This window comes from Phoca vitulina, unplaced genomic scaffold, assembly GCF_004348235.1.
Source record: "Phoca vitulina isolate PV1807 unplaced genomic scaffold, GSC_HSeal_1.0 scaffold98, whole genome shotgun sequence".
Lineage (NCBI taxonomy): Eukaryota > Metazoa > Chordata > Mammalia > Carnivora > Phocidae > Phoca > Phoca vitulina.
This window is the reverse complement of record NW_022589801.1, coordinates 1,535,775-1,554,030: the sequence shown is the minus strand read 5'-3', so window position 1 is coordinate 1,554,030 and position 18,256 is coordinate 1,535,775. Positions and strand designations below refer to the sequence as shown.

Genomic DNA, 18,256 nt, shown 5'->3' with positions numbered 1-18,256 from the left:
TATGTTTGTGTGCTGATGGGAAAGATCCAGAAATGAGAACAATATTGATGATACAGAAAGGGGGAGAATGAGTAAACACGGAATAGGGATCAGTGCACACACTGAGGGGCTGGCCTTAAACAAAAGTAAGGACAATTCAGCTATCCTAGAAAAAATAAGGTGGAACATATAGGTGCAAATGTTGGGGGATTTGTAGATATGAGGTGGATGCTTATGGATGTTCACGCCAATGTTCAGTGAAATGGGAAGCAAGGGTCACTTGCTGAGAGTGAGCAAAGAGGAGAAGATATTTGAAGTTTGAGGAGAAAAGAGTAGACCTCTTGGAGAATGAGCATCTGAGTGGTTTGGAAAAGCACAGAAGGACTGGTGGCAGCAAAAGAGATCCATGTGAAGTTAGAGGTCAGGAATTTAAAGGGAAGCCAGGCACCATGGCTGGGTGCTTTTCTCTGATTTCTTCTAATGCAGTCATCTGTGCATCTATAAGGCAGGAAAGGCTGAGAGTTGAATTTAACCAGGGTTGGGGTTTCATAGATGAGCGCAATAATGTAAGAGAGGAAAAGTAGTTGAGCATGTATGAGAGGGACAAAAGGATAGAGAGAACAGAGAACAAGGAGTAGAAACAACAAAATGTATAATCCCAGTGGGGTTGAAAGATTGGAATCAGGGTAGTAGAGGAAATGACCTTTAAAGAAGAGGTCAAAAAGTGGTACCTTCGGAATTGATTATGTGGGTTATGATGGCAGCGTTATTTGTAATGACAAGGTCAAGGGGATGCCCACAGCAGGAGTGGTAGAGAGGGGGTGTAGGAGGAAGTCACTGAAGAGGAGGTCAGAGAAATGAAAGGTCAGGGTGTGGGAAGGGTCATTTTCATGGGATTGACATTAAAAACAGCTGGAGCTAGGGACAGCAAGCCAGAAGCTATAATCTTCAATTACTGATGGGGGTGACCTGGGGCTCAGAAGATGTCAGCCTCAGGAGGTGCTATGGGTGGTACATTCTGATGACATGGGAAGGGGGAGGGAGAATGATCAAGAAACAGCAATGAGGAATGAGGAAACAGCAATGAGGATCCATAAGCATCCACCTCATATCTACAAATCCCCCAACATTTGCACCTATATGTTCCACCTTATTTTTTCTAGGATGGCTGAATTGTCCTTACTTTTGTTTAAGGCCAGCCCCTCAGTGTGTGCACTGATCCCTATTCCGCATTTACTCATTCTCCCCCTTTCTATACGAGGAATGAGGAGGGAGAATGATCAAGAAACAGCAATGAGGAACCCACCCCTCCTGCCCACAGGTCCAAGGCAAATAGGAGCGAAACCAGGGTCCTCAAGAGAGAACCCAGACAAGCAGGCGAAGGGAACACTGCAGGGCACTTGCTATCGTGGGTGTACTGATGACTTCTAGTGCCAGAGGGCACAGTGGAGGGAATTTAGGGGGCAAGAGGGTTGGAGGGGGCTCAAAGAAGGGATGTCAGAGCCACACAAGGATGAGAATTGAGAGATCTGTGGTGACTGATGTGAACAGGGTTGCAGGGCATGATGAGATCGGTCTTGATGTTCCCAAGACAGGCACCAGGGAAACCACATCTCAGGCACAACACAAGGATGGAAGGAGAAAGAGTCTTCTCTCTTGTTCCTACCATGTTCTTGTCACATGAGAGTCTCCCTATTCTCCACGCCGTCATGTGGCCTTTTCCAATTGTGTCTTATGCGCTCCCAGATGAAAACACACCAGACCATACGTTAGGTGAATACGGGTGTCAGACAACAAAGTGTCAGGATGGGAAAAGCGCAGTGTGAGGGCCAGCAGATAGGAGTTCAAACCCTGCCATCTCATGGCCTAACCTCTCAGAGGCCCTATGACTTTGTCTTCTTGTGTGTGCTATTAGAGCACAAATACCCACCTTATGTATAAAGCACATGGGCATTCTATAAATGCTCATTTCTGATTCACAATGTTTGCAATTTAAAAAAAAAAAAAAAAAGGAAGGTAACATGTACCAGGCATCTCCTAAGTGCCAGGCACTGTGCTCAGACATGCATTTTTTAACTTGGACTTTACACCACTCATTTTACAGATGTGGAGAGTAAGACTCAAACAGTTAATTTATTTGCTCAACATCTCATAATTAGTAACTGGAGAAGTAGCATTTACACCCAGGTCTTCTTATTCCAAATCCAGAGCACACAGCCTGACACCTAGTGAAAGCTCAATAAATTTCTATTAGAGGAATAAATGGTGAGACTAGAGTGGGTTTGTGAACATCAAGGCTGCCTTGTGCACAAGCAGCATAAGCACTTATGAATGCAATGTGACTTAAGGGGTGCCCCAAATATCAACTTACTAGACTTTGCCTGAAATCCTCTAATTGGAAATGCATTTTTGTCTCCTCCTCATACCTGCTCATCCCTCTTAGAAACACCACATAGCAAGGCCTTTTTAGTCACTTATTTCTCAGCATAAACAAGGTACCTGGATCCATCCCTACAAACCAGTTTTTAGAGTTACAAGTTTGAGGGATCTGGAGGAACCCTAAATAATCAACTTATTTCACAGCTTCAGTTATTCCCTACCTCACACACATCGCAAATTTAGGTATAAATCCAGTTTCTGATCTGTAGCCCCAAATACTGAAAATAAAATTGTCCCTTTTTCATCAATATTTGTGAATGAAGATAGCTGTACTGTATACTTCTCAACTTCTACTATATTATTTTTTAGCACAAGAAATTTGAAGTAAAATTCCCCATTTATAAGCCACACTCTTCAAACTGTCCCTGTTAAGATTTCATTCAAAAGCATGAAGAATAAGGAGAAATCAGTTTTAGAGATGGGCTTGAACATACCACATCATCACCAGGTCTCGCAGTAAGCTACGTTTAAATTGACAGGGATTGATCTTTTTAAATATTCAGGGCCTAATGTATTTTAAAAATGAAAATCTAGTTACATACGATTTCCTGAACTAATAACATTACTGAATAATGACTACAAAATCAGAAAACTGTGCTGGGGGAGGGAACCCACAAATGAGATTTCCCTGCAACATGGCAATTACTCTGCATCCTGGTATATGAGACAGGAAACAAGTCTTCCATCAGTTCTGCATTTTTCTTTTTCTTTTCATTTTCTTTTTATTTATTTATTTATTTATTTATTTATTTATTTATTTATTTATTTAGAAGGAGAGAGAGAATGCAAGTGGCAGAGGGAGAGGGAGCAAGAGAGAGAATCTTAAGCAGGCTCCATACTCAGAGTGGAGTCCAAAGCAGGGCTCAATCTCATGACCCGGGTTTGATGATCATGATCATCAATGATCATGACCTGAGTCAAAATCAAGAGTCAGACACTTAACCAACTGAGCCACCCAAGCACCCCAATTCTGCATTTTTCTCATCCAATTTTTACATTTTCCTCCTTGCAGTTCACTGTAAACACACGGCAATATGAGGGATAAAACACTACATCATTTGGCTGATGGAGCCCCCAAGGAAGGAGCCCTTCCTCAGGAGGACCTATTGAACCCAGTGGCCAGCCAGCCTAAGGAGTGGCAAAGAGAGTGGGGTCTCACCTCTGTAGAACTGACAGACACCTCAGTGGTGACACTGAATTGGAGCCTTGGAGGACACATAAAGTGACAGTTTATCAGAGGACCTTGATTTCCTCTCCAGTTCTCCTCTGGGCTGCTCTTACTGGCACATCTGCTCTGTTGCTCACATTTTGGTTTTCACTTCACAGTGTGGACCTGGGCCTTTACTACCTTCTAAAAGGGTTTTCCTTCAATTTTACAATTTTGGAATATTTACTTTATACTGATTTTGTTTCATATCGTGATACTTTTTAGTCTTTCTGTAATTCTAAACTTGCGATAATCTTCTGAGTACTGTCTACAAATCAATGTTTCTCAGAGTATGGCCTCTGTACCAGCAGCTTCAGCATCATCTGGGCCCCACCTCAAACCCACTGACTCACTCATGCTAAAGTTTAGGAGCCACTCATTCATTATCCTTCACTTGTGAGCCAGAGTCAGGCACTTTGAGAAGATGTATTCCTTCCAGACCCGTTCACGCAACAGAACTATACCTTTCAAGAGTTTTAAATATACACCCTTCCAGTGCTATGATCCCTTAGAGGATTTGATTTTGTATTTACTGGGAAACCACTAGATGCTGGCTGGTAGTCACTAGACTAATGCATCTTTAAGAGAGTGACAATACAAGAGGACCATAGAGATGCCTGCTTCGGGCATCTTCACCAGCAGTTTCTCTCTTCCGTTCAATATGGGGAAACAAAGGGCTTCTCTTTTGAAAAGGCTGAATAATTCTGAGACCCATAATGCCTGAATTTCTACAAACCCAGCTCCTGGCTTATGTATGATTATTGTATAATCCACTTATATTCAGAAACCATTCCCAGACTTGGTCTCCACTCCCACAAGTACCATTCAGAGAAGTGCAAGGTGGGAAACACAAGGGTATCTTCCTTCCGGAAAACCCAAGCTGGTTTCCCTCCATGCTGCCTCTCAACCTTGGTTCCTGCCCTGGGTTCTGATCTGGGGGAGGACTTACCCACCCAAGACATCAAGGGAAGCCCACAGCCCGGCCCAGGAGTTCACTTCACTCACCGCACTAGTCTGCACGGACTCATCCTCTGGTTTGGCTTTCACATCAACAACTCCATCAGCATGGCGGAAGCAGCAGTCAGCAAGGACGTCATAAAAGGTCAGCTTCTGGGCTTTCAAACCATATTTCTGAAGCCACTTCTTGGAGTCCCAGGTGTCCTCTAGGTCTGACTCATTCTTGACAGAGGTTGTTCCTGATTCTATTTTTGGAATTACAGTTCATCAGTGCCATTCATATTCTATAAGCCATTTGTCCTGCACCCTCAACTTAATATTTACCAAGCTGGAACATGTTCTTTGTCAGATCACATTCATTTCAGGAAGCATGCTTTCCAAACCAGGACTGGCAAAGAATTAGTTCACAAGACCGGAAGGCAGGAATCTGCTGCTTTTCATCTCACTTCCTTCTCTACCTAAGTTGCCTACCCCATGTGTCTGTGGAGATGGCTGACAGACCAAGGGCATGTGCCAGGAGAGCATTAAACTTGGGGTCAGGGGGCGCCTGGGTGGCTCAGCCGGTTAAGTGGCTGCCTTCGGCTCGGGTCATGATCCCAGGGTCCTGGGATCAAGCCCCGCATCGGGCTCCCTGCTCTGCGGGAAGCCTGCTTCTCCCTCTCCCTCTGCCTGTCTCTCTGCCTACTTGTTCTCTCTCTCTCTCTGTCAGATAAATAAAATAAAATCTTTAAAAAAATAAAAAAATAAAAAAATAATAAACTTGGGGTCAGAAGCTTTGGGTTCAAGTCACGGGCTCTACCACTTATGGCTTGGCTAAGTTGCTCAAACTTGGGTGAGTCACAGCACTTAACCTCTCTGAGCTTCAGCAGAATTCTTTACCTGCAGATCGAAGATAGCATCTGCTTGGCCTTCCTAAGTGTGCTGAAGCAATTCAATGAGAAAAGTCATGTGAAAGTGCTTTGTGGTGAGTGGGGACAAGAATTAGGGGCATGTAGCTTGTGTTGAGGTAGAAGTCAGTCAACCAGAGAAGGCTGGCAGGCTCCCTCCCAGGAGCTCCACTGTTAGCTTTGGTGAATTTATTCTGATTCAGAGCCTGGCCCTCAACTCAGCAGGCTCAGAAACCTCCTATAGTCAGCTAGAGCACCTAGAGCTGTATCTATAACTCACCTTAGCTCACAGGTTAAAGTACAACCCAGAATGCTAATTGCCCAAATATTCCCAGCCTTCAACACGTTCCCTTGGTGTTTTCCCAAGGTTATCTATGCTCTTTAAGTGGTGGGGGAGGTGCTCTGTTAGCTGAGCAGAACACCATACAACAGAAAAGTATTCATCTAGGTGGCTCAAACCACTAGTGCCACCTAAAGGAGACAGGAGTATCTGGGGGTGGGCACAGAGGAGGGGGTGAGCAAACCTAAAGCTGAGAAGGAGGCACTGGTGTCTGGAGCGGGCTTACACTGGCCCATGGGAGCTAACTGTACACTTCTCCTCCCAACCCCATGCTCCCCGGTAGCACATTGGTAAGTAAAATTGACCATGCTGGGAGAATTTACAGAATCTGGAAATCAGAGCTTTTTTATTCCAGCGAGTGGACTGGCAAACATTTATCTGAATGCCACTGGAAGGAAGGCAGAAAGGACCCTGAGCTTTTAGTCCCATTGAAACCAGCAGAGCTCCAGGAGGACCAGCAGGGGGTGCTGGGCAAAGAGATGGTTTTTTTTTTTATAACATGTACTACTGCATATTAGGTCTACCAGCCCTACAAAGTTTAATTTCACTTAGATAAGTGGTTCTCAACTCTGCACACTGGAATTCTCTGAATTTTTTTTTTTTAAGATTTTTTTCATTTATTTACTTGACAGAGAGAGACACAGCGAGAGAGAGAACACAAGCAGGGGGAGCGAGAGAGGGAGAAGCAGGCTTCCTGCAGAGCAGGGAGCCCGACGCGGGGCTCAATCCCAGGACCCTGGGATCATGACCTGAGCTGAAGGCAGACGCTTAACGACTGAGCCACCCAGGTGCCCCTCTCTGAATTTTTTAAATACTGATGTCTGGGCCTTACCCATTTTTTTTTAAATGGTCTGGATATTGAGATTTTTCAAAGCTTCTTGGGTGATTATACTGTGCAACCAAGCTTTGCAACTACAGCAATATGGAAAGAGCTTTCTAAATTATGATTTGGTGATCCCATCAGTTATGCTTCTACAAGATACAGATTCAAGATTCAATTTTACTTTTAATAAAAAAGGAGCACTCAATATTAGGGAAACAAAAACACTACCCATAACCCATTATTATATTTAAGGGGATATAAAATCAGCATAGGATTTGAAGAAATAAAACACTTTAGAGTCAACTATTTCTCAATAGTATGTAAAGGATCTGCCAAGTAATGCTACATGTAAGCCATGTCCTCAGATTTTAATAGAACACCTTTCAAATAATGCACTCAAACCTACTAGAGCTAAAACTTCTGAAAGAAGCTTGCTTTTGGCTTTTGAACTTTAAACCAGCCTGGCATCAAAAGCCCCTTTGCGCACTGTCCCCAGTTACCAGCAGTTGGTTTCTATGTGATTCACAAAGCCTCTTCTTACCCTGTATAGGGAGCTCAAATCAGAGGCTCCCCAGAGTTTCTGATCCCTGAGGTTCTCCTGCATGTTCTCCTGCATCACAAGGAAACAGCAAAGAGAACAGAGCCATTTTTGTCAGCGGGATCAGCCTCCTTGGAAAAACCCTTTGAGTGACTGTTTTTCCTCAATTATTGTTAATTACATTCTAAGCCTTTGTCTCTTCTTTCTTCCGACTTTATTCTCCTCCCTTCTCTCCGATTAACAGGTGTAGTAGGAAATAAAATTTGTATTCAATTATGTCCACAGCAACACACAAATTAGCACATGTTTCTGCTCTGTTTTGGGGGTTGCCTTCTTTTAAAAAGACAAGAGCCTTTCCTCAATGATAAATTCAAGCTTACCACAGAAGGACTTCCTAAAAAACACATCAAACCAATTCTAACAAGGGATTATTCTAAAGAACCAGAGACTAACTTTTGACTCCTAGCTTCACCCAGGACTAGACAGCACAGTCACCCTGGGGGCATGATTGAGTTTCCCAATTACTCTCTGAAAAGGGGACTCAAGGAAAACCCCAAAGCAACTTGAACTTCATAAAGGAAAGAAGGGGCAGCCAAGCATGCAAAAACAAAGAGCCTAGGTGCTCCGAAGCTGAAGAGAGGAGAGAAAGGGGGAAATCTTCCCACTTTCAGTGCTAATTACACCAATTAGTGGCTGAGCCTCATCTTCCCCAGGTGGGGAGGGTAAGGGCGTTATCCACTCCTTACAGTCACTTACTAAAGAGTTCTTTCCATACCCTTGCAGTTACCTTAATTAAAAGTGTTACATAAATCCTCACCCACAGAACCCAGTAAAATACTTTCATTTATGACAGAGATGAAAGCTCACAGCTCATCCTATACCATGTGAGAGATTGCTAAAGATTTTCTCTCTGTTACTCGCAGGAGAAGCACATAGCGGATCACCTCTATGCCACAGAATTAATGTGTCTGGTTGTCTCCATTCTACGTGTCGATCTCAAAACATGTTTTAATGAGCAAGACCTACTGGCCAATGCTTTTGAAACATAACTGCTATAGCCAGGGCCACAGCAAAAAGATAAACTGGGCACTGTTTCCTGTGCCCACTCCTCCCCTCAAGGTGTCATTCCCCAGTGGCTCATGGCCATCAAGGACTTATCACCGTAACTGCCCTCCCCATGGCGACAGTTAATCTAATGTGTGAACTTGGCTGGGCCACAGTACCCATCTATTTGGTCAAAGATTATTCAAGATATTTCTGTGAAGGTAATTTTAGGTGAGATTAACATTTAAATCAGTAGACTTTGGGTAAAACAGATTACCCTCCATATCATGAGAGGCCCTCCTCCATCCCCTGAGGAAGAGGGGATTGTGACAGCAGACTGCCTTGGGACCTGAAATGCAACAGCAGCTCATGAAGGCTGGTTGGCCTGACCTGCAGTGTTTGGACTTGGTAGTTTCCACACTCATGTGAGCCAATTCCTTAAATATCTCAATCTCTGTCTCAACCTCTCTCCCTCTTTGTATACACACGCACACCCCCTGTTGGTTCTGTTTCTCAGAAGAACCTTGATTAATATGCTCCTCCTCCCCCACTGAAGATTGCTTGTCCAGCACCACATTCCTGCCATGTTAGGTCCTTGTGCCTTTCAAGGGAACCATCAGCTAATGAATACACCAGAGCTCTAGATCTGGAACCGACCTCAGAGAGCATCAAGTTCAATGTTTCTCATGCTGTGGTCCACAAACACTACTTCTCCTGCATGTCAGTGTCTATTATTAGCCAGAAAGACAGTTTCTTGGCAAAAAGTTTGGGGAGCTTGAAAATAAAGTTTCAACAGGTTCTTTCTCACAGGGCTTGTCTGAGGAATCAGCAGTGGGACTCACCATGGGTAAGAGGCATAAATAGTATTTCCTAAGGTTATATAGTCCCAGAACCTTTCTGCATAGAATATTTGGGAAGGCTTATATTTGACAGACCACAGTTTGGTACACACTTTCCAACATCCCTGTTATCACGAGTGTCATGAGACACTAAGCCAACACTTGGCTGCCCCACGGAAAGTGGCATGGCAAGGACACTGTGAAGTATTTGAAAAAGAAAGGTTCAGAAGAAGCTGAAAGTGATGTCCAATGGAAAGAAGGAAAGGATGGGGGACAGGAAGGGAGGGAAGGAAGGAAGGATGGGGAACAGGGATGGAGGGAGGGAGGGAAGGAAGGAAGGGAGGGAGGGAGGGACGGAGGGAGGGAGGGAGGGACGGATCAAGGACAGCTAGGAGGGAGAGAGAAAGGTGGCAACTGTTAGGACAAGAAATCCAGCTGCTTGCCTGTCAGACAAGTGAGTCGGCTCAGCAGACAACACCTGTTGGGCCAAGGGTTGTCTGCAGGTGAGACAATGAAGCCCACTGGGGTGGGCACCCAGAAGATGTGTTGACAGCGTGGCTCAGGAGAGCAACCTGTCTCTGAGCAGTCATGCACTTTGTTCACTATACTTGCTGACTGACTGATATTTTCTGTTCATCTACAGTTGTGAAAGTACCATGTGCCGAGCATATTTGCCTGGCACTGCACAGAAGCCTAGAAAGGGGAGGAAGGGAGGCAGGGGAAGAGAATGGTAACCCACCAATATTCTGCAGAACTGACTTGCTAGGCAGGTTTGGGTAACTGTTCTCTGGAGTGCCCCAGGGGTTATACACGTGAGGGCTGAGGAACAAGAAGATGCAGTGATGTGCCTGAAGTCACATCTCTAATATGACACTAAGTCAAATGGGCAGTTGTAGAGTCAGTCCTGAGTGGACTAGCGTACAATGGGAAAGAATTCGGATGAATTTTAGGCCCTTTCTCCCCTGGAATACCATGAAATGATTTTTACTTCTTCCTTTAATGCTTGTAAAAATCAAAGCAAAATCTCTGTGGAAAAGGATTCCATGGCTTACCCAGCTTGTTTGTAAACCAGTGGAAAAAAGGATTCCAACCCTGAGTGTCTCTAATTCCTATAATCTCAGTAGGAAAAGGAAATTGAACAAAGGCAGACATAAAGACGGAAAAGTACCAACAGTAGACAGGAGGTAGGAGAGGAGCTAACATCATCTCAAAGACAGTGTTCCACATTTCTCTTACTTACTCTTCTGCCTAATTCTGAAAGAAGGAAACTGAAAAAAAAATTTGCTTTACACGTGGGCTGTGAATGAGGCAGCTGCAGGAAGAAAGTTTAAACTCCAAGGTCTGCAACTGGCTATTGATAAATAAGGAGCAACAGCCAGTGACAGACGTGCATGGAAGCTGAGAAGAAACCATTGGCAGAGCACACATTCCAAGCGAAGAATCGCAAAAGCCACATTTTAATGTGTCTGCATCTACAATGACATTTAAAATAAACTCAAAATAGTTGAGGATCACCGACATAGGCAACAAATTATGTCTGGCAACTATTTCTTTAAAAATGGTGTGACGTGTCAAGATAAACCAATTCAAGATGCTTGGTATAAAGTGGAAAAACCAAGATTAAGAATTGAGAAGGGGACTGATTGGGGGAGTTTGGGAACTTTAGATTGAGAACATGAGGGTCACATGGTAATGAGAATGGGAACCGTTAAGCAGAGTTGGGATACTGGGATGAAACCAACAGAGAAATCTGAATCTGCTTCCCTTGGGAAATTAAAATAGTGCCACTTTTTTGATCCTGTGTCACCAATGCCAAGGTTTGGGGGTTTTTTAATTGTTAGTCAGCCTATTTATTTCATGTATTCTTTAAAACCTTGTTTGTTGAAACTGAGGGTTCTAGAGGGGAGGGGGGTGGGGGGGATGGGCTAGCCCAGTGATGGGTATTAAAGAGGGCACGTATTGAATGGAGCACTGGGTGTTATATGCAAACAATGAATCATGGAACACTACATCAAAAACTAATGATGTAATGTATGGTGATTAACATAACATAATAAAATAAAAAAAAATAACCTTGTTTGTTGAGATAAAATTCATATACTATGAAACTAACATTTTTAAAGTACACAATTTAGTAGTTTTTAGTTTATTTACACAGCTGTGCAACCATCATCAATGTTTAATTCCAGCACATCTTCCTCACCCCACAAAGAAACCCTATACTCATTAGAAGTCACTTCCCATTTCCCTTCCTCTCTCCCCACCATGAGTTTACTCTATGGATTTGTCAATTTGGACACTTCATGTAAATGGCATCATACACACTGTGGCCTTTTATGTCTGGCTTGTTTCAATTAACATAATGCTTTCAAAGCTAATCTATGCTGTAGCATGTATCAATACCACATAACTTATGGCTGCATAATATTCCATTGTAGAGGGGCGCCTGAGTGGCTCAGTTGGTTGAGCATCTGCCTTTGGCTCGGGTCATGATCCCAGGGTGCTCAGTGGGAAGCCTGCTTCTCCCTCTCCCACTCCCCCTGCTTGTGTTCCCTCTCTCGCTGTCTCTCTCTCTGTCAAATAAGTAAAATGTGTTCCCTTTCTCACTGTCTCTCTGTCAAATAAGTAAAAAAAAGTTTTTCCATTGTAGGGATATGCTACATTTGCTTATCTATTAATCAGTTAAGACACTTAAGTTGTTTCTACTTTTTGGTTTTTTGGCTGTTATGATGCTATGAACATTCATGTACAAGTTTTTGTGTGAACATATGTTTTCTTAAGGCCTTTTTAAAATTTAAGTATAATTAATATATGGTGTTATATGAGTTTCAGGTGTACAATAGGATTCAACAATTTTACATATTTCTCAGTGTTCATCAAGATAACTGTACTCTTAATTCCCTTTATCTGTTTCACCCCTCCCCTCCCCTCCCCACCTGACCTCCTCTCTGGCAATCACCAGTTTGCTCTCTGTATATGAGTCAGCTTTTCGTTTGTCTCTCTTTTTTCTTTGTTTGTTTTGTTTTATTTAAGTTTCACATATGAGTAAAATCATATATTTGTCTTTTTCTGACTGACTTATCTCACTCAGCTTAAATACCCTAGGTTGATTCATGTTGTTTTGCAAATGGCAAGATTTCATTATTCTTTATGGCTGAATAATATTCCATTGTGTATATATACCACATCTTCTGTATTCTTTCATCCATTGATGGGCATTTGGGCCACTTCCATATCGTGACTATTGAAAATAATGCTGCAATAAACAAAGGGGTGCATATATCTTTTTGAATTAGTGTTTTCATTTTCTTGGGTAAATACACAGCAGTGGAATTACTGGATTTATATGGTAATTCTATTTTTAATTTTTTGAGGAACCTCCATACTGTTTTCCACAGTGGCTGCACCAATTTGCATTCCCACCAACGGTGCACAAAGATTCCCTTTTCTCTACATCCTCACCAACACTTGTTATTTCTTGTCGTTTTTATTCTAGCCATTCTGACAGGTGCAAAGTAATATTTCATTGTGGTTTTATTTTGCATTTTCCTGATGAGTAGTGGTGTTGAGCATCTTTTCATGTGTCTGTGGGCCCTCTGTATGTCTTCTTTGAAAAAATATCTATTCAGGTCCCCTGTCCACTTTTAAATTGGATTATTTGCTTTTTTGTGTGTTGAGCTATATAAGTTCTTTATATATTTTTGATATTAACCCCTTATCAGATGTATCATTTGAAAATATCTTCTCTCACTTAGTAGTTTGCCCTTTTTTGTTGATGATTTCCTTCACTGTGCTAAAACTTTTTTAGTATAGTCCAATAATTTAGCTTTTGTTTCCCTTGTCAGAAAAGAAATATCTAGAAAAATGTTTCTACAGTCGATGTCAAAGAAATTACTGCCTATGTTTCCTTCCAGGAGTTTTATGGCTTCAGGTCTCACATTTGGTCCTTAATCCATTTTAACTTTATTTGTGTGTATGGTGTAAAACAGTGATCCAGTTTTCCCAACACCATTTGTTGAAGAGATTATCATTTTCCCACTGTATGTTCTTGCTTCCTTTGTTATAAATTAACTGACCATAAAAGCATGGGTTTATTTCTGGACTTCTATTCTGGTCCATTGATATTGTGTCTCTTTTTGGGCCAGTACCATATTGTTTTGATTAGTATAGCTTTGTAGTATGTCTTGAATATGGGATTGTGATACCTCCAGGTTTGTTCCTTTCCAAGATTGCTTCGGCTATTTGGGGTCTTTTGTGGTTCCATACGATTTTAGGATAATTTGTTCTGTGAAAAATGTTGGTATTTTGATAGGAATTGCATCAAATCTCTAGATTGCTTTGGGTAGTATGGACATTTTAACAATAGTGGCTCTTCTAATCCATGAGCACAGACTACCTTTTTATTTGTATTGTCTTCAGTCTCTTTTATCAATGTTTTATAGTTTTCAGAGTACAGATCACCCATCTCTTTAGTTAAGTTTATTCCCAGGTATTTCATTCTTTTTGGTACCATTATAAATGCAATTGTTTTCTTAATTTCTACTTAATAATGTTACTTCGTTATTAGTACATAAAAATGCAATAGATTTCTGTATGTTAATTTGCATCCTGCAACTTCACTGAATTCATTTATCAGTTCTAGCAGTTTTTTGATGGAGTCTTTAGGAATTTTCTCTAGATAGTATCATGTCATCTGCAAATAGTGAAAGTTTTACTTCTTCCTCACCAATTTGGTTGCCTTTTTTTTTCTTGTCTGATTACTGTGGCTAGGACTTCCAGTACTATGTTGAATAAAAGTGGTAAGAGTGCACATCTTTGTCTTGTTCCTAATCTTAGAGAAAAGCTCTCAATTTTTCACCACTGAGCATGCTATGGATTTTTCATATATAGCCTTTATTATGTTGAGGTATGATCCCTCTATATCTACTTTGTTGAGAGTTTTTATTATAAATGGATGTTGTACTATGTCAAATGCTTTTCCTTAATCTATGGAGATAATCATATGGTATTTATCCTTTCTTTTATTAATGTGATGTATCACACTGATCAATTTATGAATTTTGAGCCACTGTTGCATCCCTGGAATGAATCCCACTTGAACACGCTGAATGATTTTTTTAATGGATTGTTGGATCTAGTTTGCTAATATTTGGCTGAGGATTTCTACATTTATGTTCATCAGAGATATTGGCCTGTGGTTTTCTTTTTTTGTGGTGTCTTTTTCTGGTTTTGGTATCAGAATAATGCTGGCCTTGGAGAATCAATTTGGAAGGTTGCCTTCCTCTTCTATTTTTTGGATAGTTTGAGGAGAAAAATACTAACCTTTCTTTAAATGTTTGGTAGAATTCACTTGTGAAGCCATCTGGTCCTGGACTTTTGTTTGTTGGGAGTTTTGGGGTTTTTTTGTGGGGGTTTTTTTTGTTTGTTTTTTTGATTACTGATTCAATTTCATTGATGGTAATTGGTCTGTTCAAGTTTTCTATTTTTCCTGCTTCAGTTTTGCAAAGATATATGTTCCTAGGAATTTATTCATTTCTTCTAGGTTGACCAATTTGTTGGCATATAATTTTTCATAATGTTCTCTTATAATCCTTTGTATTTCTGTGGGGTTGGTTAGAATTTCTCCCCTTTCATTCCTGATTTTATTTATTTGAATTCTCTTTTTTTTTTTTTTATGAGTTTAGCTAAAGGCTTATCAGTTTTGTTGATCTTTTCAAAGAATAAGTTGGTTTCTTTGATCTATTCTGTTGTTTTTTAAGTTTCTATTTCATTTATTTCTGCTCTAATTTTTATTATGTCTTTACTTCTCCTAGCCTTGGACTTTGTTTGTTCTTCTTTTTCTGGCTCCTTTAGGTGTAAGGTTAGCTTGTTTGAGATTTTTCTTGCTTCTTGAGGTAGGCCTGTATTGTTACAATCTTCCCTCTTAGAAGAGCTTATGCTGCATCCCAAAGATTTTGGACCATTGTGTTTTCATTTTCATTTGTCTCCATGTATTTTTTATTTCCCCTTTGATTTCTTGGTTGACCCATTTATTGTTTAGTAGCATGTTATTTAGCCTCCATGTTTTTGTGTTCTTTGCAGATTTTTCTCTTGAGATTGATTTCTATTTTCATACCACTGTGGATGGAAAAGATGTACAATATGATTTCAGTCTTCTTGAATATATCAATCATTTTGTGGCCTAACGTGATCTATTCTGGAAAATGTTGTGAACATATGTTCTCAATTCCCTTGTGTATACACCTAGGAGTGGAATTGCTGGGACATAAGCTAACTCTATTCTAACATTTGAAGAATTGCCAGACTTTTCAAAGTGGTGCACCATTTTATATTCCCACCAGCAAGGTATAAGGGTTCCATTTTCTCCATATCTTGCCAACACTTGCTATTTTCTATCTCTTTTACTATAGCCATCCTTGTGGGTGTGAAGTGTTATCTCACTGTAGTTTTCATTTACATTTCTCTTACAACATCTTTTCATGTGCATCTTGGCCATGTGTATATCTTCTTTGGGGAAATTTCTGTTTAAAATTTTTGTCTATTTTTCAATTGGGCTATTGGGTCTTTTTTCTATTAAACTGTAAGAGTTCTTTATGTCTTCTGGATACTAGATCCTCATCAGACATATGATATGCAAATATTTTCTCCTATTCTGTGGATTGTCTTTTCACATTTTTCCAGTTTTATTGAGAAAAATTAACATACATCATCACTTGCTGCTTATTAATCAGCCCTGTCAACATTCATTTAACCATAAAGAGCTTTAGAGGTGTAAGTTTAAGGCATGCAGCATGATGGTTTGATTTTTATATATTGTGAAATGATTATCATAATAGTTTCAACTAATACAACTAATAGTTTCTCATACAAATACAATAAAAAGAAAGAAAAAAAGGAAAAATTTTTCTTCTTGTGAGAAGAAGTCTCAGGATTTACTGTCTTAACAACTTTTCTATATATCATATAGCAGCATTAGCTATAGTCATCATGTTGTACACTACATCTCTAGTACAGACATACCTCATCTTATCACACTTCTCAAATACTGTGTGTTTTACAAATTGAAGGTATGTGTCTACTTTGCATTGAGCAAGTCTATCAGCACCATTCTTCCAACAGCATTTGCTCATCTCATGTCTCTGTGTCACATTTTGGTAATTCTCATAATATTTTAAACTTTTTCATTATTATTACATTTGTTATGATGATCTGTGATCAGTATGACTTGCTGAAAGCTCAGATGGTGGTTAGCATTTTTTTAGCAATAAAGTAATTTTTGAATAAGGTATGTACATTGCTTTTTTAGACCTAATGTTATCACACACTTAACAGATTACAGTATAGTGTACACATAACTTTTTATGCACTGGGAAACCAAACAATTTGCTTGACTCAATTTATTGTGATATTCACTTTACTGCAGTGGTCTGGAACCAAACCCACACTATCTCCAAAGCATTCCTGTATTGATATATGCAGTTGTCTTTTAAATCATATAGGAGAAAAAAAAAGTTACAGTAAACAAAAACTACATTTGTACTGTCTTTTATGTTTACCCATGTAGTTAACAGTGTCCTTTATTTCTTCATGTGGATTCAAGTTACTCTCTAATATCCTTTCATTTCACCCTGAAGGACTTCCTTTAATATTTTTCTGGTAGGGAAGGTGTGCTAACAATGACATCTGTTTTTGTTAATCTTGAATGTCTTAATTTCTCCTTCTTTTTGATGGGCAGTTTTGCCAGATATAATATTCTTGGTTGACAATCTTTTTCTTTCACCACTTTGAATATTTCATCCCACTGCTTCTGACCTCCGTGGTGTCTGATTAGAAATCAGCTTTTCATTTTATTGAGGATCCCTTGCATATGGTGAGTCACTTCTGCCTAGATGCTTTCACAATTCCCTTTTTGAGTCTGGTGCTTTCTGTTGTGAAAGGTTATTAATTATTGATTCAATTTCTTTAATAGATATAGGCCTATTCAAATAGTCTGTTTCTTCTTGTGGAAGTTTTGACAGATTGTCTTTCATGGAATTGACCCATTTTATCCATTGACCCAGTCAAATCTGTGGGCATAGAATTTTCTAATACTTCTTTATTATCCTTTTAATACCCATGGGATCTCTGGTGATGTCTCCTCTTTAATTTTTGCTATTTGTATGTTCTTTTTTTCTTAGTTAGCCTGGCTAGAGGTTTAGTGATTTTATTGTCTTTTCAAAGAACCAGCTTTTGATTTTGTTGGATTTTCTCTAGTGATTTCTTGTTTTCAACTTCATTGATTTCTGCTCTAATTTTTATTGTTTGTTTGTTTTTTTTTCTTCTGGGCACTTTAGATTCAATTTGCTCTTCTTTTTCTAGTTTCCTAAGATGGAAGCTTATTGATTTTAGACCTATCTTCTTTTCTAATTTATGCATTCAATGTTATAAATTTTCCTCTAAGCACTGCTATCACTGCATCCTACAAATCTTGATAAGTTTAACTTTCATTTTCATTTACCACAGTCACTTTTTAATAACATGATTCTAGCTCTGACGTTTCAACATAGTTTGTGTTACATTCCAACATCCTTCCTAAATTTAATGCATCACATCTACAGGATTCTAATGAACTAATTCTTCTCCCACATTTTGGGGGAAGTTTTTCAGTGACATCTTAATTCTGACTTGTGGAACCATTACATGATATTCTTACACAAATGTTTTTCTGTTTCTTTTTTTAATCTGGAAAATACAGGGTTACTACCTATAAGAAAATGCATGTTTGAGTTCAACAAAATCCTGGCCCTTTTAGCAATATCACTTGCTGCTTATTAATCAGCCCTGTCAACATTCATTTAACTATAAAGAGTTTTAGAGGTGTAAAAGCATGCTGGAAAAAATTCAGTTCTGGGAAGAAATATTACCTTCTCTTTTGCCTTGTCGGAAGTGTGAGCACTCTGACAAGTGTTAGATTTGCTTCTAGTTACATAAGAAACCAGCTGTGCCCTGCCCCAGATCTCATCCTGCAAGTCTTATTTGAACAAAAGGGAAATATATACTTGAGACAGTAAATATGTACAAGGGCTCTGTAAATTAGTCTGCTTTGCTTTCAGATCTTAAGTCATCATGTTGGTAAAATAGTCCTCACCTACTACATTGATTGGCCATCACTGGTAGAGAACAGAGAACTCGTATATGTTCTTCTCTGTATATATCAGAATCCA

The 18,256-nt window shown here is 40.0% G+C and overlaps 1 protein-coding gene across 1 annotated transcript in view; it reads right to left on the bottom strand.

Annotated features, from left to right (window-relative positions):
- The window catches only part of VWA3B (von Willebrand factor A domain containing 3B), a 213,728-nt gene that overhangs the window by 124,452 nt on the left and 71,020 nt on the right, over window positions 1–18,256 (bottom strand). Inside the window, exon 9 of the mRNA XM_032397359.1 lies at window positions 4,631–4,827. Coding sequence (XP_032253250.1) covers window positions 4,631–4,827 — 197 coding nt within the window. The remainder of the gene's footprint in view (window positions 1–4,630; window positions 4,828–18,256) is intronic.